Source organism: Haematobia irritans, chromosome 5 (genome assembly GCF_050003625.1).
Source record: "Haematobia irritans isolate KBUSLIRL chromosome 5, ASM5000362v1, whole genome shotgun sequence".
Lineage (NCBI taxonomy): Eukaryota > Metazoa > Arthropoda > Insecta > Diptera > Muscidae > Haematobia > Haematobia irritans.
In genome coordinates, this window is record NC_134401.1 from 50,212,905 (window position 1) to 50,237,471 (window position 24,567).

At 33.9% G+C, this 24,567-nt stretch overlaps 1 protein-coding gene across 14 annotated transcripts in view; it reads right to left on the minus strand.

Annotated features, from left to right (window-relative positions):
* Nucleotides 1-24,567, minus strand: part of hppy (MAP4K3-like protein hppy) — a 654,429-nt gene that overhangs the window by 192,348 nt on the left and 437,514 nt on the right. For all 14 annotated transcript variants that reach the window (XM_075313445.1, XM_075313442.1, XM_075313444.1 and 11 more), the window contains exon 3: nucleotides 12,002-12,422. In XM_075313445.1, coding sequence (XP_075169560.1) covers nucleotides 12,002-12,422 — 421 coding nt within the window. The remainder of the gene's footprint in view (nucleotides 1-12,001; nucleotides 12,423-24,567) is intronic.

Below are 24,567 nucleotides of genomic sequence, written 5' to 3' on the forward strand. Positions count from 1 at the left end.
ACTTCATCTAAACACTGCCATCCACAATCGAATTACTTAAGTTGCGGTAACGCTTGCCGATGGCAAGGTATCTTAAAACCTCCTAACACCATCTTCTAAATTGTATGTAAGTCCATACGTGGTATATATTAAATCAAAAAAGATCGATCCAATACGTTTATAATTCAGTTTGATAAAATAGACATAAAATTTTGACAAAATTTTCTACAGAAATAAAATTTTAACAAAATTTTCTATAGAAATAAAATTTTCACAAAATTTTCTATAGAAATAAAAATTTTGACAAAATATTCTATAGAAAGAAAATTTTGACAACAATTTCTACAGAAATAAAATTTTAACAAAATTTTCTATAGAAATAAACTTTTGACAAAATTTTCTATAGAAATAAGATCTTGGTAGATTATTTGTGGCAACCATGATTATGAACCGAATAAAATTTGAACAAAATTTTCTATAGAAATAAAATTTTGACAAAATTTTCTATAGAAATAAAAATTTGAATATGATGAAAATTTTATTATGAACCGAATAAAATTTTACCAAAATTTTCTCTAGAAATAAAATTGTGACAAAATTTTCTATAGAAATAAAATTTTGACAAAATTTTCTATAGAAATAAAAATTTGGAAGATTATTTTTGGCTCTAGTGGCAACCATGATTATGAACCGATATGGACCAATTTTTGTGTGATTGGACCAATTTTGGTATGGTTGTTAGCGACCATATACTAACACCACGTTCCTAATTTGAACCGGATCGGATGAATTTTGCTCCTCTAAGAGGTTCCGGAGGTCAAATCTGGAGAACGTTTTATATGGGGGCTCTATATATATTATTGACCGATATGGACCAATTCTGGCACGGTTGTTAAAGATCATATACTAACACCATGTTCCAAATTACAACCGGCTTGGATGAAATTTGCTTCTCTTGGAGACTTCGCAAGCCAAATCTGGGGATCGGTTTATATGGCGGCTATATATAATTATGAACCGATGTGGACCAATTTTTGCATGGTTGTTAGAGACCATATACCAACATCATGTACCAAATTTCAGCCGGATCGGATGAAATTTTCTTCTCTTTGAGGCTCCGCAAGCCAAATCTGGGGATCGGTTTATTTGGGGGCTATATATAATTATGGACCGATGTGGACTAATTTTTGCATGGTTGTTAGAGACCATATACCAACACCATGTACCAAATTTCAGCCGGATCGGTTGAAATTTGCTTCTGTTTTAGGCTCCGCAAGCCAAATCTGGGGATCGGTTTATATGGGGGCTATATATAATTATGGACCGATGTGGACTAATTTTTGCATGGTTGTTAGAGACCATATACCAACACCATGTACCAAATTTCAGCCGGATCGGATGAAATATGCTTCTGTTAGAGGCTCCACAAGCCAAATCTGAGGGTTCCTTTATATGGGGGCTATACGTAAAAGTGGACCGATATGGCCCATTTTCAATACCATCCGACCTACATCGATAACAACTACTTATGCCAAGTTTCAAGTCGATAGCTTGTTTCGTTCGGAAGTTAGCGTGATTTCAACAGACGGACGGACGGACGGACATGCTTAGATCGACTCAGAATTTCACCACGACCCAGAATATATATACTTTATGCGGTCTTAGAGCAATATTTCGATGTGTTACAAACGGAATGACAAAGTTAATACACCCCCATCCTATGATGGAGGGTATAAAAAGGCGGATTAAATACGTATATAATTCAGTTTTACAAAATTTTCTATAGAAATACAAATTTGACATAATTTTCTATAGAACTAAAATTTTGGTAGATTGTTTTTGGCGATATGGACCAATTTTTGTGTGATTGGCGATCGGCTATATATAACTATAGATCGATATGGACCAATTTTTGCATGGCTCTTAGCGGCCATATACTAGTGCAATGTACCAAATTTCAACCGAATGGTATGAAGTTTGCTCCTACAAGAGGCTCCGGAGTTCAAATCTGGGGATCGGTTTATGTGGGAGCTATATATAATTATGGACCGATATGGACCAATTTTTGCATTGTTGTTAAAGACCATATACTAACACCACATACCAAATTTCAACCTGATCGGATGAATTTGGCTCCTCCAAGAGGCTCCGGGGCTATATATAATTATGGACCGATATGGACCATTTTTTGCATGGTCATTAGAGACCATATACTAACATAATGTACCAAATTTCAGCCGGATCGGATGAAATTTGCTTCTCTTAGAAGCTCCGGAGGTCAAATCTGGTGATCGGTTTATATGGGGGCTATATATAATTATGCACCGATGTGGACCAATTTTTGCACGGTCATTAGAGACCATATACTTACACCATGTACCAAATTTCAGCCGGATCGGATGAAATTTGCTTCTCTTAGAGGCTCCGCAAGCCAAATCGGGGTATCGGTTTATATAGGGGTTATATATAATTATGGACCGATGTGGACCAATTTTTGCATAGTTATTAGAGACCATATACTAACACCATGTACCAAATATCAACTGAATCAGATGAATTTTGCTCTTCCAAGAGGCTCCGGAGGTCAAATCTGGTGATCGGTTTATGCGGGGGCTATATAACAGGTTGGCTGATAAGTCCCCGGTCTGACACATAGATGGCGTCGCTTGTATTAAATGCATATTATTTTTATATAGTACCATCCTTCAAATGATTCGTGTCAAAATTTGACGTCTGTAAGTCAATTAGTTTGTGAGATAGAGCCTTCTTTTGTGAAGCAACTTTTGTTATTGTGAAAAAAAAATGGAAAAAAAAGGAATTTTGTCTTTTGATAAAATACTGTTTTCTGAAGGGAAAAAATACGGTGGAAGCAAAAACTTGGCTTGATAATGAGTTTCCGGACTCTACCCCAGGGAAATCAACAATAATTGATTGGTATGCAAAATTCAAGCGTGGTGGAATGAGCACGGAGGACGGTGAACACAGTGGACGCCCGAAAGAGGTGGTTACCGACGAAAACATAAAAAAAAAACCACAAAATGATTTTGAATGACCGGAAAATGAAAATGATCGAGATAGCAGAGGCCTTAAAGATATCAAAGGAACGTGTTGGTCATATCATTCATCAATATTTGGATATGCAGAAGCTCTGTGCGCCGCGCGAGCTCACATTTGACCAAAAACAACAACGTGTTGATGATTCTGAGCGGTGTTTGCAGCTATTAACTCGTAATACACCCGATATGTGACAATGGATGAAACATGGCTCCATCACTACACTCCTGAGTCCAATCGACAATCGGCTGAGTGGACAGCGACCGGTGAACCGTCTCCGAAGCGTGGAAAGACTCAAAAGTCCGCTGGCAAAGTAATGGCCTCTGTTTTTTGGGATGCGCATGGAATAATTTTTATCGATTATCTTGAGAAGGGAAAAACCATCAACAGTGACTATTATGTGGCGTTATTGGAGCGTTTGAAGGTCGAAATCGCGGCAAAACGGCCCCATATGAAGAAGAAAAAAGTGTTCTTCCACCAAGACAACGCACCGTGCCACAAGTCATTGAGAACAATGGCAAAAATTCATGAATTGGGCTTCGAATTGCTTCCCCACCCACCGTATTCTCCAGATCTGGCCCCCAGCGACTTTTTCTTTTTCTCAGACCTCAAAAGAATACTCGCAGGGAAAAAATTTGGCTGCAATGAAGAGGTGATCGCCGAAACTGAGGCCTATTTTGAGGCAAAACCGAAGGAGTACTACCAAAATGGTATCAAAAAATTGGAAGGTCGTTATAATCGTTGTATCGCTCTTGAAGGGAACTATGTTGAATAATAAAAACGAATTTTGACAAAAAATATGTTTTTCTTTGTTACACCGGGGACTTATCAGCCAACTTATAAAGGCTTTAAGTTTGTTAAATTTCAATAAAAAATGTGACTTTTGATACAAAAAAATAGCTTTTTTCTAGCTATTTTTTAACATTTTTTTAGGGAGCCACCGTGGTGCAATGGTTAGCATGCCCGCCTTGCATACACAAGGTCGTGGGTTCGATTCCTGCTTCGACCGAACACCAAAAGTTTTTCAGCGGTGGATTATCCCACCTCAGTAATGCTGGTGAGATTTCTGAGGGTTTCAAAGTTTCTCTAAGTGGTTTCACTGCAATGTGGAACGCCGTTCGGACTCGGCTATAAAAAGGAGGTCCCTTGTCATTGAGCTTAACATGGAATCGGACAGCACTCAGTGATGAGAGAGAATTTCACCACTGTGGTATCACAATGGATTGAATAGTCTAAGGGCGTTTTCGTTTCGCAAAAAAAAAATGTTGCCTTGGTGTTACACTACTTTTTCCCTCATTGTTTTTTCGCCCAAATGAAATTGTCATTTCAAAGTTATTGTTAATTCATAATATTGTGAGAGATACCGGATCCAAAATCTAAGAAAGTGTCCTTGATATTTTGCAATCAATTTCGAGAATGTTGCACCTTTTTTCCCAATCGAAATCGCCATAAGTGAGCCTGATACATCGGGCTGCCACCTAACCTACCACTGATGTGGGTAGTTAGAGTTTTTGAATCTCCTCTGAATTGGACATCGGTAGTCAAAGCGTTAAAGACCTATGGAAGAAAATGCATTACAACAAAGGGGAAAACGGAAAAGCGTTTGTTTGTATTTTTGGAAGTATTTTTTCCTTGTGTGTAGTTTAATATGTTAATTAGATTAGAAAAATTTTTTGTATACATAAGCGAATAATATACCAGATTTTACTGCATCATATTGTTCGCACAAAAGGAAATAAAAAAATCTGTAAAATTCCTATCTCTTCTTGTTTGTAGTTTTAAAATTGTTAATTCATTAAAGATCCTGGAAATCTCCTCCCAATATATGTATGTAGAACTTTCTCCTACCTTATGGTTAGCAAAACAAAACAATTCTACAAAATAAAACTTAACTTATTCATATATTCACACATCTGTTTTTCTATGCATTTTTAATGTTGTTATTTTTATTGTGTATTTTTAACTAAAACATTAAACAATGCTAACTAAATACAATAAAGAATATTATGCTATAGCTGTTTAACAAAAAAAAAAGTTAAACAAAAACATAGCATATGTTGTTGCTGTTGCTGTGAAATATGTTCAGTTCAGAATTTATGCAAAGTGGAAGAGTAAAATATTTACACAACATTTGAATATATTTCAATCAACGAATGGCAATGACAATAGATCAACTTAATGGACTTTGCAACTAACGGGAACAATATCACTTAGAGTTTGGAGTTTTATTTTTTTTTTTGCGTTTTGTCAATGTGTTGGTCTATAAAAATAAAAATTCAATTAAAACTTAGTTAAGAGTAAATGTTGTTTTGTTTTTGCTCTTCTTCTTTTTTTAAATAAAATTATTTTCATAAGTAAATTATGCTGAATTGATTCACACTCAAAACAAATTTATTTGAATGACATTCACATAAGGATTGTAGAAGGAAGGATTGCAGAAACGGTGGCCTTTGAATATACAAATATTTTGAGGAAGCAAAATTTAAGGTCTGTAACACTAAAGTCTATAAGATTTAACCCATTTTCATAAAGCTCCGTTAGTGCTATGTGTCCTAATGAAATTTTAAATTGTACTGTGAACATATCTGCAATCTTGCCTATATCTTCCATATGGCATTTGGGAACTTAACTGCTGAATTTTTTTTTTTTGGTTAAAATTATGCGCAGAAAAGAAATTTCCATTTTACTTTTTGTTAACTGAAGCTATATGAAAATTGCCGTTAAAGTTATCTTATGGAACTTTCCATCTTCTATTAACGAACCGAGTAGATAATTTAAAATTAAAATTTTAATAGACACTTCAAAATGCAAAATTTTTTCTTACTAACCAAAAAAGCGTCGCCAAAAAAAGTAGTGAAAATTTTCTTTTTGGATCCGGAAGCGGTGCCAAATTGGCGCAGAAGCGATGAATTTAACATCCCAGCAAAAAAAAGCGTCGTTAAAAAAGTAGTGAAAATTTTTTTTTTGATCCGGAAGTGGTGCAAAAATGGCGCAGAAGCGATGAATTTAACATGGGCTTGTCATAGGACGGATGTCCACCATTTCAACAGCCATTGCATTGAATATGCATCACTTTTTTCGTGTGATCCGAATTCAGAGTTTTAGATGTGAAAATTTTGTGATATTTTGATAAAAAAAAATATTTTTTAAATTTTTTATGATTTTTAATGCATTCTAACGCTTTTCTGTAACGCAATTTTTCTAGAACGTATTTAGCATTTCTTTCGAAAAAAATTTAAATAATTTGTACACGCTCACAAAAAATCGCTTCTGTAACATATACTCCCAAACATATTTTGCTTCAAGCATATACATTTTTGGCTATTGCCCAAACATTTATATGTTTGATCTCTTCCAATTTATAATATGTTTGAAAGCATATTGGTCTAAACAATATATGTTTGGGTAGTAAATTTTCAAACATTTGGTATTTTTGCATCTAAATTCAATAATGTTGTCTTCCAAAAAACAATATGTTATTATGTGAACATATAATATGTTTGGAAGCATTTTGCACCCAAAAATATTATATGCTTAAAAAAAAATTCTCCCAAACAATATTGTGCTCAAAATTTTATTTATTTATTTATATATTTACAATCATAATGAATTATGAAAATAAACAGGTAATATAGGTGCTAACAACATAGGTTTTCGACCTGAATGCTCAAAATTTTGTTTCTGCCCAATTGTATATTCCCCCACATCTTTCTCACTTCCACGAGATTTTTTAGTTCTTAGCACCTTTTTCTGTAATACAAACATTGTAGAAGAAATTATTCAATTGTATGATTTTTTTTTATTTTAATTTTACCTTTTGCCGGACAGGAATTCGAACAGCGGACCACACAGTTTGTAAGGATCAAAGAAGTAGCTGATCAATTGCCCAAGGAAAAATAAAATTTTAATTTTGTAATAACAAGCAACAACCACCAACTTAATTCAATATCGCTCCCTGTTAAATAGCGATCCAAGCTACTAAACACATATATGTTTATAGGCTATTTCTAAATTAATATATGTTTGCATCCAAGCATATTATATTTAAAAACATTTTATGTCCCAAACATAATATGTTCTAACATATTAACATATATGTCCTAAACATGTTATGCTAGTTTATGAACATTATATGCTTGCACTCAAAAATATTGTGTTTAAAAATTTGTGTTCCAAAACATATAATGTTTATAGCCAAACATATGAAAAACAGTCTTTTTCATCCGTGTACCATTTTATTAATTCTTACTCTGTTTTTAACCTATTTGAAACAAAACTTTTATCACCAAAAAAAATCGTTTGTTACAAAATTTTTATTTTTTCAATAAAAAAAAAAATATTTTTGAATTAACAACACAGCCCATTTCGTTTATGTCAAGCACTGTTCTTTTCTGACTTTAAGTCTTTAATAAGCCATATTTTAGAGTAGTAAAAACATAATATAGTAGTATGTAATGTTGAACATCTTTTCGGAATCTTTCGAACATATCTAGAATATATGTAAAAAAAAACTTTTTGGAGTTCGGTCGAAGCAGGGCTCGAACCCACGGCCCTTGGCATGCAAGGCGGACGTAGCAACCACTGCTCCACGGTACCCAACTAAATGTTTGTTTCTGTTAAATAAAGTTTGTTTAATCGGATCGTGGGCGCCGCAAGCTATGCTATATTAATATAACTTATATGGATAGTTAGCTATTGATGACAATAACAGCTACGTAGCTCAGTGGATAGTGTGCTGGCTTACAAATTGCATGGTCCGCGGTTCGATTCTCCGTCCAGGCGAAAGGTAAAATTTTAAAAAATTATAAAATCGTATAATTTCTTCTACATTGTTTGTATTACAGAAAAAGGCGCTAAGAACTAAAAAACCTCGTGGAAGTGAGAAAGATGTGAGGGAAAATGCAATTAGCCAGAAAAGATTGTTTTTTGAGTTAGTCTTTATGAAATTGTTTTTACATCCTGGAAAAGAGTAAACGTTTATCACAAACAGTATATACTTGTCTTCCAAATAAACTTCCTCACAGCGAAAAGCAAATTAGAAACGAACTTTGTTTGTCTAAAATTTCGTTTGAGAGGAAAGAATTATTTTTTTTCGTGTACAGCAGTAAGTTCGGCCGGGCCGAATCTTAAATACCCACCACCATGAATCAAATATAATAGTTTACTATGAAAACTCTTCGAGGTAGCGGGTTACTTGATAATATATGATGACAAATCTTCTCCCAAGCAAATCAGTTCTACCAGTATGCTTCCCGAAGAAAAAAATTTAAAGATTCTACCTATAAAGACCAGATCAGATTCTAGATTTATGAGAACCAATTTTGTTTGAGTTTTAGAGAAATCGTAAACATATCGTGTATATGATGAAAGAACGCCTTGATATGAAATCTTAAATCTGTAATTTTTTCCGCCATTACTTAAGTGAATACAATAGTAAAATCTGGAAATTTTACTTTCAGTATCAAGCAATTTTCATGATCAGTGTGCCTGCTATACCCTGAAAGAAGTGCTTTCTTTTCTGAGGAACAAAATTTTAGACAAGTAAAGTTTTCTTTTGACACAAATTTTAGAGATAATCGTTGAGTCGCTTATCCAAAATTCGGATTAGTTTGCTCTAAACGAAAATACTTTATACGGACAGGGAATTTCGTTTGTATAAAATTTCATTCCGGAGGAAAATATTTTTTCTTTGGGTGTACCCTCAAGAAGTCTAATCGGTCTATATCGATGCCTTGCCAAATGGCCCGGTAAAAATAAATGCGATACATATTTTTGAGGGTCTAAAATTCCAGTATATTTATATTTTTGTGCAAATCGGATAAAAGCTACGGTTTCTAGGAGCCCGAAGAGTTAAATCTGGAGATCGGTCTATGAGCAGGCTATACTAAAACATGGGTCGACATACACAATATTCGGCTGACCTACTTGTGGTCAGCCGGATTCCAGAAGTCCTAGAAATAAATTCGGGAGTTAGGTCTATATGGGGGCTATACCAAAACATGGACCAATACTCAACACCTCTTAATGTTCCTCAAATACCTCTAGAATCCAACTTTCAAACTAATTGGATGAAAACTACGAATTCTAGAAGCCTAAGAAGTAAAATCGGTAGATCAGTCTATATAGGGCCTATACCAAAACATGGACCTACGCGGACCATTTTCGACACAAATGGTCTAAAGATACGTCTATATTTCTAATTTCCGGCAAATTGAATAAAAACTACGGATTCTAGAAGCCCAAGAAATAAAGTCGGGAGATCGGTCTATATGGGGCTACACCAAAATATGGACCAATAGGCACCATTTGCGACACACCTATTTTTGATCTTAAAATACCTCTAGATTTAAAATTTCAAGCAAATCGTCTATAAAATATAGTCTCTAGACGCCCAAGAAGTAAAATCGAGAGATCGGTCTATATATAGGGGTTATACCCAAAAATGGACCGATACACTTCAATTTCGGCACACATATTTGGGGTCCCAAAATACCTCTAGATTTTCAATTTCAGGCAAATCGGGTAATAAATACAGTTTATAGAAGCCCAAAAATAAAAATCTGGAGATCGGTATATATGGCAATTATACCAAAACATGGACCTATGCGGTCCATTTTCGACACACCTCTTTATGGTCCTAAAATATCTCTAGATTTCCAATTTCTGGCAAATCGGATATTAAATACAGTCTCTAGAAGCACAAGAAGCAAAATCGGAAGATGGGTCTATATGGGGGCTACACCAAAACATGGACCGATGGGCACCTTTTTCGGCACACCTTTTTATGGTCCTCAAATACCTCTAGATTTTCAATTTCAGGCCAAGACACCAAATCGGGAAATCGGTTTAGACGGAGACTATATCAAAACTTGGACCGGTATAGCCCATCTTCGAACTTGACCTGCCTGCAAACAAAAAACGAATATGTGCCAAATTTCAGGACGATAGCGCCATTATTGAAGGTTGTAGCGTGATTACAACAGACAGACAGACGGACAAACGGACATGCTTATATGGTCTTAGAAATTCTCCCTGATCAAGAATATATATACTTTATATAGTCGGAAATCGATATTTCGATGTGTTACACACGGAATGACAAACTTATTATACCCCCATCACCATTGGTGGTGGGTATAAAAAACTAGTTAAAAATTGAATTAAAAGAACTTCCGGACTCTGCCTCAGAGAAATCAACAATAATTGATTGGTATGCAAAATTCAAGCGTGGTAAAATGAGCACGGAGGACGGTGAACGCAATGGACGCCCGAAAGAGGTGGTTACCGACGAAAACGTCAAAAAAATCCACAAAATGATGTTGAATGACTGTAAAATGAAGTTGATCGAGATAGCAGAGGCCTTAAAGATATCAAAGGAACGTATTGGTCATATCATTCATCAATATTTGGATATGCGGAAGCTCTGTGCAAAATGGGTGCCGCGCGAGCTCACATTTGACCAAAAACAACAACGTGTTGATGATTCTGAGCGGTGTTTGCAGCTGTTAACTCGTAATACACCCGAGTTTTTCCGTCGATATGTGACAATGGGTGAAACATGGCTCCATCACTACACTCCTGAGTCCAATCGACAGTCGGCTGAGTGGACAGCGACCGGTGAACCGTCTCCGAAGCGTGGAAAGACTCAAAAGTCCGCTGGCAAAGTAATGGCCTCTGTTTTTTGGGATGCGCATGGATTATTTTTTATCGATTATCTTGAGAAGGGAAAAACCATCAACAGTGACTATTATATGGCGTTATTGGAGCGTTTGAAGGTCGAAATCGCGGCAAAACGGCCCCATAGGAAGAAGAAAAAAGTGTTGTTCCACCAAGACAACGCACCGTGCCACAAGTCATTGAGAACGATGACAAAAATTCATGAATTGGGATTCGAATTGCTTCCCCACCCACCGTATTCTCCAGATCTGGCCCCAGCGACTTTTTCTTGTTCTCAGACCTCAAAAGGATGCTCGCAGGGAAAAAATTTGGCTGCAATGAACAGGTGATCGCCGAAACTGAGACCTATTTTGAGGCAAAACCAAAGGAGTACTACCAAAATGGTATAAAAAAATTGGAAGGTCGTTATACTCGTTGTATCGCTCTTGAAGGGGACTATGTTGAATAATAAAAACGAATTTTGACAAAAAAAAATGTGTTTTTCTTTGTTAGACCGGGGACTTATCAGCCAACCTGTTAAGCAGTCTGCTTATGTTTTTGCAATAATCTGGTTGGTTCCACAAAAGAAAATAATCGAGAAGGTTCAGCGGTTAAAACTAGAAGTACCCAAATGTAATAGGTACTTTCAGTTAATGTGGTATCCCAATGGACTAAGTGAGCCCGAAACTAAATCGGGCTGCCACTTTAACCTAACCTAGCCTTGTCCTTGTCTCATAATTACACAAGGGGAGAAGGAATGTCCAAAAAATTAACTATTGATCTCTGAAACATCAGAGTTAATCGAATCGCAGTTGTTTTGCTATTCGAATGATACTCTAAAGGATGAGTTTTGTAGCATATACATTTTAAGTTATTTAAACTTCATTTTAAGCAAACGATTTTGAGATTCATTAACATGGAGTTATTTAATTAAGGTATGCTCAAAATCTTCTTTGTCAGATTAAGATTTCCACAAATTGGCATCAAATGTGCATGCATACTCCTTGCCAACAATTAAGAAATTTCCCCCCTCCCTTCACCCACGCACTCCTTTGAGTTTCAAGTTTATTTGTACTCCCCCTTCTTCAACCCTCAACGTACATATATGTCGTTAGCTATTGTGTGTTGAACTTTCCTTTTATATTCAAGTTTTTAATTGAATAAGCAGCCTACCCATTCGTCTGCCTTAATTACAATGACATCTCTGCCGAATGTCATCACATCCATAGAGAGTTTTATCTCACTTAGTACTTAAACTATAAGGGGGAGGTGGAGTTACAATACACACACACACACATACTTTAGTACTTACCGATAAAACTTTTCCGTTTGTTAATTGTCGCTGTTATTTGAGCTGAAACACCAAAATCCGCCAATTTCACATCACCATATTCGGTCAGCAGAATGTTGGCTCCTTTAATATCACGATGCATTTTGCCCATGGAATGCAGGTATTCAAGTCCTTTTAATGTTTCGCGGGACATATAGGCAATTTGTTGTTCACTCAATGGTCCTGTCACCTGATAGATGTCCTGCAGACTACCACCGCCACAGTATTCCATGCAGATCCACAATTTGTCACGACGCAGATATGAACCATAATACGCAATGATATTCGGATGACGGCAGTCACGCATCATTATGATCTCCTGTTGGATGATTTGTATGTCATCGGTAGGCTCTAATTTGATTACTTTTATGGCGGCCAATTCATTGCTCTGTATTCGCTTTGCCTGAAAGAAATAAAGAAGATGCGAAACAAAAGCGTTTTACTAAAGTGCAGAGATGTGATGGTAAATAATTTATATATAGATTAAATTGAGAATATGAGCTGGGATTTATCCAGGGATACGCCAAAGCAAATATTTGGCTCTAACATGGGAGTGGCTTTTGTCTCTAATCTGATGGTGAAACAATTTGACATTCGCGAGAAATTGGACACAAAAGCAATACAGTTAGGGAAATATTATAGGTAGAAAAGAAAAGTTGCGTTCAGTATTATCCCGTAGCCCAGTTGAGAGAGGATATATAATATCTATCGGAAATCGGACATTGAGTAGTACTCTTCCCCCACCCTAACAATTTCTTATCCCAACTGGCAACCCTAGTCAGATTATGGTTGCTGAAATCCGGTACATTGCGCCGTACATTCCGGGATATGTCGGGACAAGCAAAAACAGCCACGTTTTTCGAAAATATTTGCCCATATTTTATCACTCTGTATTTCTTTTGGTAAATTTGCATAAACGCTATGTCGTTTTTGTCTGCATGTTGGAGTCTCTGAAACTTTCTCCCAAGATGGGAGCATATGAGCTGGGGTTTGTCTAGGGATACACCAAAGCAAATATTTGGCTCTAACATGGGAGGGGCTTTTGTCTCTAATCTGATGGTGAAACAATTTGTGTTACCATTCGGGAGAAATTGGGCACAAAAGCAATACAGTTAGGGAAATATTATAGGTAGAAAAGAAAAATTGGGTTCAGTATTATCCCGTAGTCCAGTTGAGAGAGGATATATATCTAGCGGAAATCGGACATTGAGTAGTACTCTTCCCCCACCCTAACAATTTCTTATCCCAACTGGCAATCCTAGCCAGATTATGGTTGCTGAAATCCTGGACATTGCGCCGTACATACGTCGCGACAAGCAAAAACAGTCACGTTTTTCGAAAATAGTTGCCCATATAGTTTATCACTCGGTATGTCTTTTTATAGCCTCCACCATAGGATAGGGGTATATTAACTTTGTCATTCCGAAATATTGCTCTAAGACCCCATAAAGTATATATATTCTGGGTCGTGGTGAAATTCTGAGTCGATCTGAGCATGTTCGTCCGTCCGTCCGTCTGTTGAAATCACGCTAACTTCCGAACGAAACAAGCTATCGACTTGAAACTTGGCACAAGTAGTTGTTATTCATGTAGGTCGTATTGTCGGTATTGATGTAGGGTATTGCAAATGGGCCATATCGGTCCACTTTTACGTATAGCCCCCATATAAACGGACCCCCAAATTTGGCTTGCGATTACTCTAAGAGAAGCAAATTTTATCCGATCCGGCTGAAATTTGGTACATAGTGTTAGTATATGGTCTCTAACAACCATGCAAAAATTCGTCCATATCGGTCCACTTTTACGTATAGCCCCCATATAAACGGACCCCCAAATTTGGCTTGTGATTGCTCTAAGAGAATCAAATTTCATCCAATCCGGCTGAAATTTGGTACATGGTGTTAGTATATGGTCTCTAACAACCATGCAAAAATTGGTCCATATCGGTCCATAATTACATATAGACCCCATATAAACCGATCCCCCGATTTGGCTTGCGGAGCCTATAAGAGAACTAAATTTCATCTGATCCGGCTGAAATTTGGTACATGGTGTAAGTATATGGTCTCTAACAACCATGCAAAAATTGGTCCACATCGGTCCATAATTATATATAGCGCCCATATAAACCGATCCCCCAATTTGGGTTGTGGAGCCTCTAAGAGAAGCAAATTTCATCCGATTCGGCTGAAATTTGGTGCATGGTATTGGTATATGTTCTCTAATGACCATGCAAAAATATAAACCGATCCCCCGATTTGGCTTGCGGAGCCTCTTAGAAACGAAAGTTTCATCCGATCCGGCTGAAATTTGGTACATGGTGTTGGTAAATGTTATCTAATGACCATGCAACAATTTGTCCATATCGGTCCATAATTATATATAGCCCCCATATAAATCGATTCCCAGATTTGTCCTCCGGAGAGTTTTGGAGGAGCAAAATTCATCCCATACGGTTGAAATTTGGAACATGGTGTTAGAATGTGGTCTCTAACAAACGCGCAAGAATTGGTCGATATCGGTCCATAATTATATATAGCCCCATATAAACCGTTCCCCAGATTTGATCTCCGGAGCCTCTTGGAGGAGCAAAATTCATCCGATCCGGTTGAAATTTGCAACGTGGTGTTAGTATAAGGCCGCTAATATCCATGCCAAAATTGGTCCATATCGGTCTATAGTTATATATAGCCGATCCCCAATCACACAAAAATTTGTCCATATCGGTTCATATACATGGTTGCCACTCGAGCCAAAAATAATCTACCAAATTTTTATTTTGATGGAAAACATTGCCAAAATGTCAAAATTTTGTCAAAATTTTATTTCTATAGAAAATTTTGTCAAAATTTTATTTCTATAGAAATTTTTGTCAAAATTTTATTTCTATAGAAAATTTTGTCAAAATTTTCTATAGAAATATACCGTATATACTTGTTGTAAATATCGTAATTGTCTGCAGACTTTGAAATTCCTAAATATGTTGGAGCTTCTGAAACATTCTCCCAAGATGGCTACGATGATTTTATATCAAACGTCGAAATTTTTGGAAAAGTTGATTCTTAATACTACGTTCGCAATAGACATGAAATCTCGCTATTTAGTACCAACATTTCTTTACAAATCTAAAATGTTCGGATTGGCAAAATAAGGAGATTTCGTCCACTGAAAAAAGCATGCCCGGTTCCAAAGATTTTGTCTTTACTTTAAAAATTTTGGTATTGATTCCGAGCCAAAGAAGCGGAAAATACAAGTAACGATACTTTTAAGCCATAATTCTCTTTTAAATTTGGGTTTTGTTGACTTGCTTCTAGGAAGCAAATTTTAATATTTCGCTTTTTCAGCTTTGTTTCTTCATATGTTATCAAAGTTCTTTAAAAACAAGTTAACGATAACTTTATTTTCCAAATTAATACTCGACTTCCAGTAGAAATTATGCTATGTTTCAAGTAAAAACGTCTTTAAAATAATGTGTTAAAAACCATGTCATAGTTTTGAACGATTTTTTGCTTTCTAGTCAAGCTGCAAAAAGACCACAAATTAAAGGACAATTTCATTAAATTAAAAGATTTTTTTCTGAATTATTAAATTCAAGTCGACCGTAGCCCAAATATATTTTCTTTCATGTTATGATACCCATATTTAAGTGAAATCACTTAATTATAAGGACAATACGACTTCATTGAAAAGTTTATCGACTTTTGGACAATGAAAAAAACTTTATATTAGAGAAATGCTAAACAAAATTTGCATTCCTATTTTAAAGACATGTAATCAATCTTAGGCCTCACGGCAATCTTTTTTTCAGTGTAGATATGAGGATTTGACAGCTGTTTGTAAATATATCAATACAAACACAAACCCATATGTGGACACGCACACACACATTCACCTACATGGAAAATTGGGACTGGGTTGCAAAAAGCGCATTTTTACACTCAAAAAAAAATTTACTTAGATCCAAAAATTTTGACCTTCCCTTAAGGATTTTGGTATTGATTCCGAGCCAAAGATGCGGCTTCTTTAAAATAAAGAAATTTTTAGCGACCTATCTGGCTTTCAATCTAGGATCAATAAAATTAAAATTAGGATACAGATCTCATTTATCAAATTTTCATTCTCTTTTCGCGGCTTATTAATGAAGGTACTCACGTCCAAACAAATGCCAGTTTAAAAATCCAAATTATGACGGATACTTCAAAGTAAAAAATGTTTTCTTAATTCCAAAAAAAAAAAACTTTAAACCAAAGACGCTACATCCTCAAAATAAATCTTAGCCTATATTTGAAGCGTTTTTGTCTTAATTCTAAAGACACAATAGTTCAGTTAATTTAAGGACAATTTCTTCAAATCAAAAAAGTGTTTCTTTACTTTAAGGAAAATTAGCCTTAGTGCAAAGACATAAGACTTTAACGGAGGGACGCAAATTTACAAAATGTGTGTCCTAATTTTAATGAAACAAGTTTTTGAAGCAAAGATTATAAACTTTATTTTAATTAAAATTTCATTATTTTAAAGAAATTTGTACTTAATATTTTGTATATTTTGCAATTAAGGTTGCTTAATCTTTAATATCACGTAAATATTTTTTTCAGTGTAGAAATAAAATTTTGCAAAAATTTTCTATAGAAATAAAATTTTGAAATTTTGCAAAAATTTTCTATGCAGATAAAATTGTGGCGATAGTTTCTATAGAAATAAAATTTTGGTTTGTTTGTTATTGTTTGTTTCTCTTCAATCATTATTGTTGTTTTTGATCTCAGCTTAAAACCATGCATTGACTAGACTACAAGTGTAGCTTAAAAACAACAATAATGATAGAAATAAAATTTTGACAAAATTTTCTATAGAAATAAAATTAGATGTAGCTTACCATAGGCCAAAATTTTACCTCATTTTTCTTCACTTCGAACATTTTGCACAGATTACAATTAACATTTTGGCAATGTGTGCCAAGTTTGGTCAAAAACGGCTTAGATTTAGACAAAGGATCCATATGTTCTCCCGATTTGAGCAAATATGGCCAAAGATTTTTATTGTAAAATCGTCGCTGCTAAGTTGAGAACTTGTAAATGACTTAAATTTTTCTATTCCTCTATTACATATCCATCGACAGATAAATCATAAATTCACTTTAGATTTAAATATTTTCCATTTTTTACTAGCAATGTGCTCCTCCTCGGGGAAACATAGCATAATATCTATATGAAGTAGTGTCTGAATTTAAAAATTTGAGTTGTCGTTAACACAAGGACTTCGATAGCAAATGATGAAAAAGGTGGAAAATGAATTAGTTAAAATTTGTTACCTAAATTTGTTTCAAGTAAGTAAAACTTAAATTTGAAGGATAATTTTGTTTTAAAGGTATCCTTACACAGATAAAAATATCACCAAAATATTTCCAATTAAAATGTTAATTGAAGTTGAAACTTTTTTCAATTAATAAATTAATTGATACAATTAACTTTTTAATCATGATAGAAACATTAAGTTAATTAAGTCAATGATTGAAAATTTTAAAATTTTTAATTAAAAAATTAATTGATACAATTAACTTTTTAATCAAATTCGGAAGACTAATTCAGTTAAAAAAAGTGCTGATTTTTTTAAATTTTTAATTAAAAATGTATTTCAAACAATCATTTGTTAATCCAAATAAAAACTCTAAGCCAATTCAGAGAGGAATTAAAAATATTTACCTTTTTTAATTAATAAATTAATTGAGTTTTGCAATCAACATCAATTAAATTTTTAATTGAATCAATTAAAAAATTAATTGAAATTTGCTGAAAAAATCAATTAATTTTTTAATCAATAATTTGTTCTATGCCCAATTAAAACTGTGATTGATACTATCATTTTCGTGATTGAAGACATTTCAATTAAAAAATTAATTGAATCAATTAATTTGGTGATTGAATCAGAAAAAAATTTTTTGTGTGTAGTTCAATTCCCCGCTTCTTTGGCTCGGAATCAGTACCAAACTTAATAGTAAGAGACAAAATGTTTGGAACCGGGCATGCTTTTTTTTCCAGTGTATGGTCAGCCCCACCCGAATTTAGTTTTTCCTTAGTTGTTGCTCCAAATCACTGCTGGAATTATATTCCATTTAACCCTAAATGCACAAGATCACCGTTCCTCCGAAAAAATATATATAATATGCAAAATAATAAAAAAATAACATCGGAATACCACGCACAAAAAAATTTTTTTCTGATTCAATCACGAAATTAATTGACCCAATTAATTTTTAATTGAAATGTCTTCAATCACAGAAATTATAGAATCAATTAAAAAATTAATTGAAGGTCAATTAAAAAGTTAATTGGTCCAATTAAAAAATTAATTGATACTATTATTATTGTGATTGATTTTTGTTTCAATTGAAAATTTGTTGAATCAATTAAATTTTTAATTGAATAGTTTTTAAAACTCAATTAAAATTTTAATTGGAAAAATTTTCGTGAAATTTTTTTATGTGCACATAAAAAAACGAATGTTTTTTTTTTTTTTTTTTAAAGAAAAAAAAATGCAGCGCGCATTAAGTTTTTATTTACAAATAAACAATTTGATTTTAGTATATAATACAGAATAGAAATATTTTTACACTACACAGTTTTTTTTTTACCAATATTACTTTCATCTCTGGTAAATATTGTAGAGTTCTATTCCAAAAATTCGAGATAAAAAACGCGTGGGTAAAAGGTCTGGGGTCAACAATTTGTAGAGCAAAATATTAACACGTCTGTCTTATACAAAAATTCTCTAAGATTCGTATTTATTTTTGACAATATAAATATATTGTGAATTCAAGGCTTACTGTTTTAAATTTTTATTACATAGAAGCAAGTAAATTAAATTAAAGTTGTGTGAAGGTGTATACTTCAATATTATTTAACTTGCAATTTGTAGTTTTTTTTTTAATGGTTTGTCAAAATTTTATTTTCAGTTTTGATTGCAGATTACTCAGATGTAATACAAGCTTTTTGGAAAATAAATATAAATATATTATAAATATAAACAAATATTTTTAAAAGTAGCCTTATGATGTTTTAAAAGCATCAAACTTGATTTCATAGAATTTAGTCAAAATTTTAAGACGTAGGATTTTTTTTTTCTGGATGTATCTTAAAAGATACGGTGTGCAGTTAAGGGTTAAAAAATAAATGGAATATAGGCAGGATGGCAGGATAGGCAGGTCTATAGCGCAGTTTAAAAGTTCGTTAGCTAACGTAGCACTAACGGAGCCTCATGAAAATGGCGGTTAATAATACATACCATGTAAATCCTTAATGCATGCCATGAACAAATTTAGAAATTCTTGAAATATCTTTATTGAAACACTGTTTCTCTCTGTGTTTTTGTTGGAAATAATCTACACACAGAGAAGAGGTTGGTTGGAAATCGGTTGAAGTAATGAAAATTCTACATTTAAAATTAAATATCAATTACCCCAATCTATGTACAATATTTGCAATCATACGTTGGTCGTTACTATAATGTTTCTACTATTTCAATGAATTCACCTTTGTGATAGACGACAGACAGTTGTAGGAACTAAATATCTCTACTTTGAAAAATTATGCTTGAATTCGGGTGACACGACCTGCCGTAATTAATTGTCGTAACTCTCACTTAGTTATCACCACTTACGGACGGTTTTCACAGCCGAATGACATTTGAATTATTTTACAAATGTCACTTCTATTAAAATATTAATTTCATATCTAAAGGAGACTTATTTTTTTGACTTCAAATTAAAAAGGCAGAATTTTCAGCTGCGGTAATTCTTTAATCATCTAAGCATGCACCAAATTATCTGGAGAATTCGGTATGTAACAGATAGGATGATAAATACACTTCCTCAATGGACTCACTGAAGCCAGGTTATATTATATGTCAGAATAACATCACAAATTGAAACAGAAGCTGTGTAAAATGTACCTCCATGATTCTACAAAAACAACCTTAAAAGTTGGACACCAGGTAGGTCCAGATTACATTATATGCTCCAAACCGGATTGGGATACACCCCAATTTCTAATACTATATGTTTAATTTTTAAATTCCTTTGCATGATAAAACGGATGCGTTGCTACATTTCAACAGGTATTTATCCCTAGCATCGTCCAGTCCATGATTTAACCAGTGAATCAATATCGGTTTCTTTTGATTTATTAAAATACTGACCAGAGATGTTTATAACAGAAATCCATGCCGAAGGAAATATGAACTTTCGCGATATCTGGCGAAGTCGAAAAAATGTTTTGAGGTATTTTGGACTACTTATTGACGTTCATATACATATTTATACAAAAGTTTCTATACTCTGATAAATGTATTTCAAATTTACTTCTGAACCATTTGAACCGACCTTTCTACGTTAAGATTATAGTAAGAATCAACATGATATGTCCACAAGTGGGGTGGTCCGTAAATGTTTATAATCTACTACAGTCCCAATAGTAACGATTTTCACCATTTTACGTCCAAATCAGCTAAATAGGTGCATGTCATATGTTACGTGATATTCGGGCCGGCCGACTTTTCTGTCGTATTTAGTTGTTTTTTATATGAATATATATAAGAATCAATTTATTAATAAATTTTTATTTTATTTGTAGTAAAAAAATCATAAAGTGCAATTTGCATCATTTGATATCAAATACATTGTATTTAGATTTATATGCACCATTATACAAATATATATAATTAAAATAAAATATAATATTTATTTGGGAAGGAATTGGTTTTTAATTTGGCTATGAGTATTATTAAGGTTGGGCAGCACAACCGAATGAAGAAGGTAGCTACAACCGATGTCGTTGGCAGACCCAACCAATAACATATGAGATATTAGTTGTGTCGACCGAATCAGTCGGGTGACACAACTGCCAACTAATAGTTGCTACAACTGCCAAAAGGAGGTTGGCAATAAATTCGATTGTCACAACCAATCTGTATTCTCTGTGTACCAATTGTTGATGTGAAATATCGAAATCTATGCATCACTGTGTGCATTGTCTATTTACGGGTCAATGATTTCAAGCAATTTCTCTTAAACTATTGGAAGCATTTTGTACAATTACCACACTGCCAGTCACCCCAAGATCATCACCATCATCATCATCAATCATTGGAATTCGTTATCAACTACGAATTTGAATTCAAATTCAAATCGTAATTTTGTGCAGCAGCAAATGTCCTTGTAGACGGGGGGTGGCTATGTAAATGTGCCCGCGCGTGTATGTGGGTGTGTGTATGTTAAATGTACACGTGGTAGTATTTACTTTGCTTCTCTTGACTTTGGCTTTTGGAAGCATCAAATAATGGCAATAATTGCATTCAATCATTTTGAAAATTGACGTTAAAATAAACAATTTTAATGATATAGAATAAATTTTGCAAATTAAATCGATATTCGTTTGATTGGAAAATGAGGACATAAAAGCAATTAAAGATGCATAAATCAAATATTTTGATAAATAATTGGTTTCCAGTAGCGAGGAAGCGAAGAGAGTGTGTATGTTAGATGTGTAACCTAGAAGTGATAGGCTGATATCAGATTATATCAGAGAGATGGATTATGATACTGCTGCCAAAGTATTTGAAAAAAAAAACTAATTAAAGTTATTTTTTAAACGGAGAATTTACATTAATTTTATTGTGATATCATGATATCATCAGGGTTGGCCTGTCACAAACTGTGACTTTTGCGACATACGTTTGCGACGGTATAATACGTATGTCGCAAAAGTCGTAAACCTACTGTAGAACCAAATTTTGAATAGAAGAAATCCTGAACATTTTTTAATTTAGTTTGACAGCATTTGCTGTGAGTTTCTGCAGAAATTTGTGAAAGTTTTCCCTATTTTCTTAGGTGGTATCGAAATTCCCGTTAGTGAGTGTGTAAAATACCTTGGAGTTATATTGGACAGGAGACTGAACTTAAAGCTAAGAAAGGACGAGGAAATCCACGGTTACCCTGTACTCGTGCAAAAAGCAATAGGGGAAATGTGGGGACTAAAACCGAAAATTGTGAACATTCCTAAGAATTGAAACTTCTTCGCACCTACCATCGTCTTGGATATCATCGAATTCGCTGCCTAGCCGACGCGACTAAAGTATTTTCAGCTTGCGACTTTTGTTACTTTTTTTACATTTACGACGCGTATGTGACGTTTATGACGTTTACAACTTTGCGACAGTCGCAAACCTAAAAAAGTTTGATACAGACCATCTCTGGATATCATCAGTCATGAGTAGTCAGTAGGACATACATGGTTAGAAAGAGCCATATGAAGTTCCAATGGACATGTAGTCTTGCCATAACCTGGGCAATGTAGACCACATCAATAAGTGCTTTGGAATCGATACTGGACTATACACTTAATGATATGCATACACACAAAACAATTTCACGAAAATGTTTCCAATAAAAATTTTAATTGAGTTTTAAAAAATGTTCAATTAAAAATTTAATTGATTCAACAATTTTTTTAATTGAAACAAAAATCAATCACAAAAATAATAGTATCAATTAATTTTTTAATTGGATCAATTAACTTTTTAATTGACCTTCAATAAATTTTTTTAATTGATACTATCATTTCTGTGATTGAAGACATTTCAATTAAAAATTAATTGGATCAATTAATTTCGTGATTAAATCAGAACATTTTTTTTTTGTGTGTACATAACAACTTTGAATCACACATGGTTGCGATGAGATTAAAAACGGTGGTAGTAGTGGGAGATGCCGCATAATTCCATTCCGTCGCATAAGGTTTTTGGTATTGATTCCCAGCCAAAGATGCGGCTTCTTTAAAATAAAGACATTTTTTACGGACCTCCCTGGCTTTAAATCTAGAATCAATAAAATTAAAATTGGATACAGATCTCATTCCTCGAATTTTTATTCTCTTTTTGCGATATATTAATAAAGGTATTTATGTAAATTCCAATTCCAATTTCAAAATCCAAATTATGCCAGGTACTTCCAATTTATGCCAGGCACTTCAAAGTAAAAACCGTTTTCTTAATCCTAAAAAAAACCTTAAACCTAAGATGCAAATCCTTAAAATAAGTTTTAGCCTATATTTGAAATGCTTTTATCTTAAATTAAAAAATACAATATGACAGTTAAGTTAAAGACGATTTCTTTAATTTAAAAATGTTTTTCTTTATTTTAAGGAAAATTTGGCTTACTTCAAAGATCTAGAACTTCAGGAGAGAGACATAAATTTTGAAGATTTGTGTCCTAAATTTAATGAAACAAAATTTTGAAGCAAGGATTATAAACTTTCTTTTAATTAAAATGTCATTATTTTAATGAATTTTGTCCTTAACATTGCGTAAATTTCGAGTCCTAAAATTTAAGTTGCATAATCTCCCATATTAGGTCAATATTTTTTTTTTCAGTGCATGATGATGGCCATGACCGGCTCCTACTGTAACATTTTAACTGCAACACTCCCCGAAAAGGATATGATCACCTCAAAAATGATTCAAAAGCAAAATGTTATTTTTCGATTGGGGTAGTATGTAACATGTTTGTCATAGCCACTGTATTCTCTCGGAAATTTTGTATCTTATTTTCGCAAGCATTTTGCGCTTGAAAAAATAAAAACAACATTCTTGCCGCTAAAATGTTCTATTGTCTCCATCCAAAAATAACATTTTGCTCTCGAATCATATTTGGGGGGTGATAATATTCCTTCACTCCGTGGAATTGGTTGAACATATTCAGTGTGGGTGATATGTATTGCAACCAACTTCTGGATGCTATCATTTCTAAACCACACATCTGACATCTGACGGAGTTACTACGGTGAAAGTTAATTTTATTGTTTATAAGCTTACAAAAACATTTTGATCTATTGCACATAAAAATAAAGTTATTCGGGATCCAATTCAAGCGTAAAGCTGAGTACTATATTCAGTTTTCAAGCTGAAACCTAGCTTGTTTTCACGGTTACTTTTTTAAATTATTTAATTTAGAAATATAAAATAATCCGCAATCAATTCCTTGGATCGTTTCCATCAATTATTTGGCAAGACGTGATAAAAATATAATAGTCTTCATATATATTTTTTATACCCTGAGCCACACTGTGGAACAGAGTATTATAAGTTAGTGCATATGTTTGCTACACCCAGAAGGAGACGAGATATACACATGGTGTCTTTGGCAAAAATGCTCAGGGTGGACTCCGGTGTCGATATAGCCACGTCCGTCTGTCCGTGAACACAATTTTGTAATCAAAGTCTAGGTCGCAGTTTTAGTCCAATCGACTTCAAATTTGGCACAAGTATGTGTTTTGGCTCAGAATAGAACCCTATTGATTTTGATTAATTAAGAAATCGGTTCAGATTTAAATATAGCTCCCATATATATCTTTCGCCCGATATGGACTAATACGGTCCCAGAAGCCAGAGTTTTACCCCAATTTGGTTGAAATTTTGCACTAGGAGTACAACTAGTAGTGTAGTCAAGTGTGCCAAATTTGGTTGAAATCGGTTCAGATTTGGATTTGGATATATCTTCC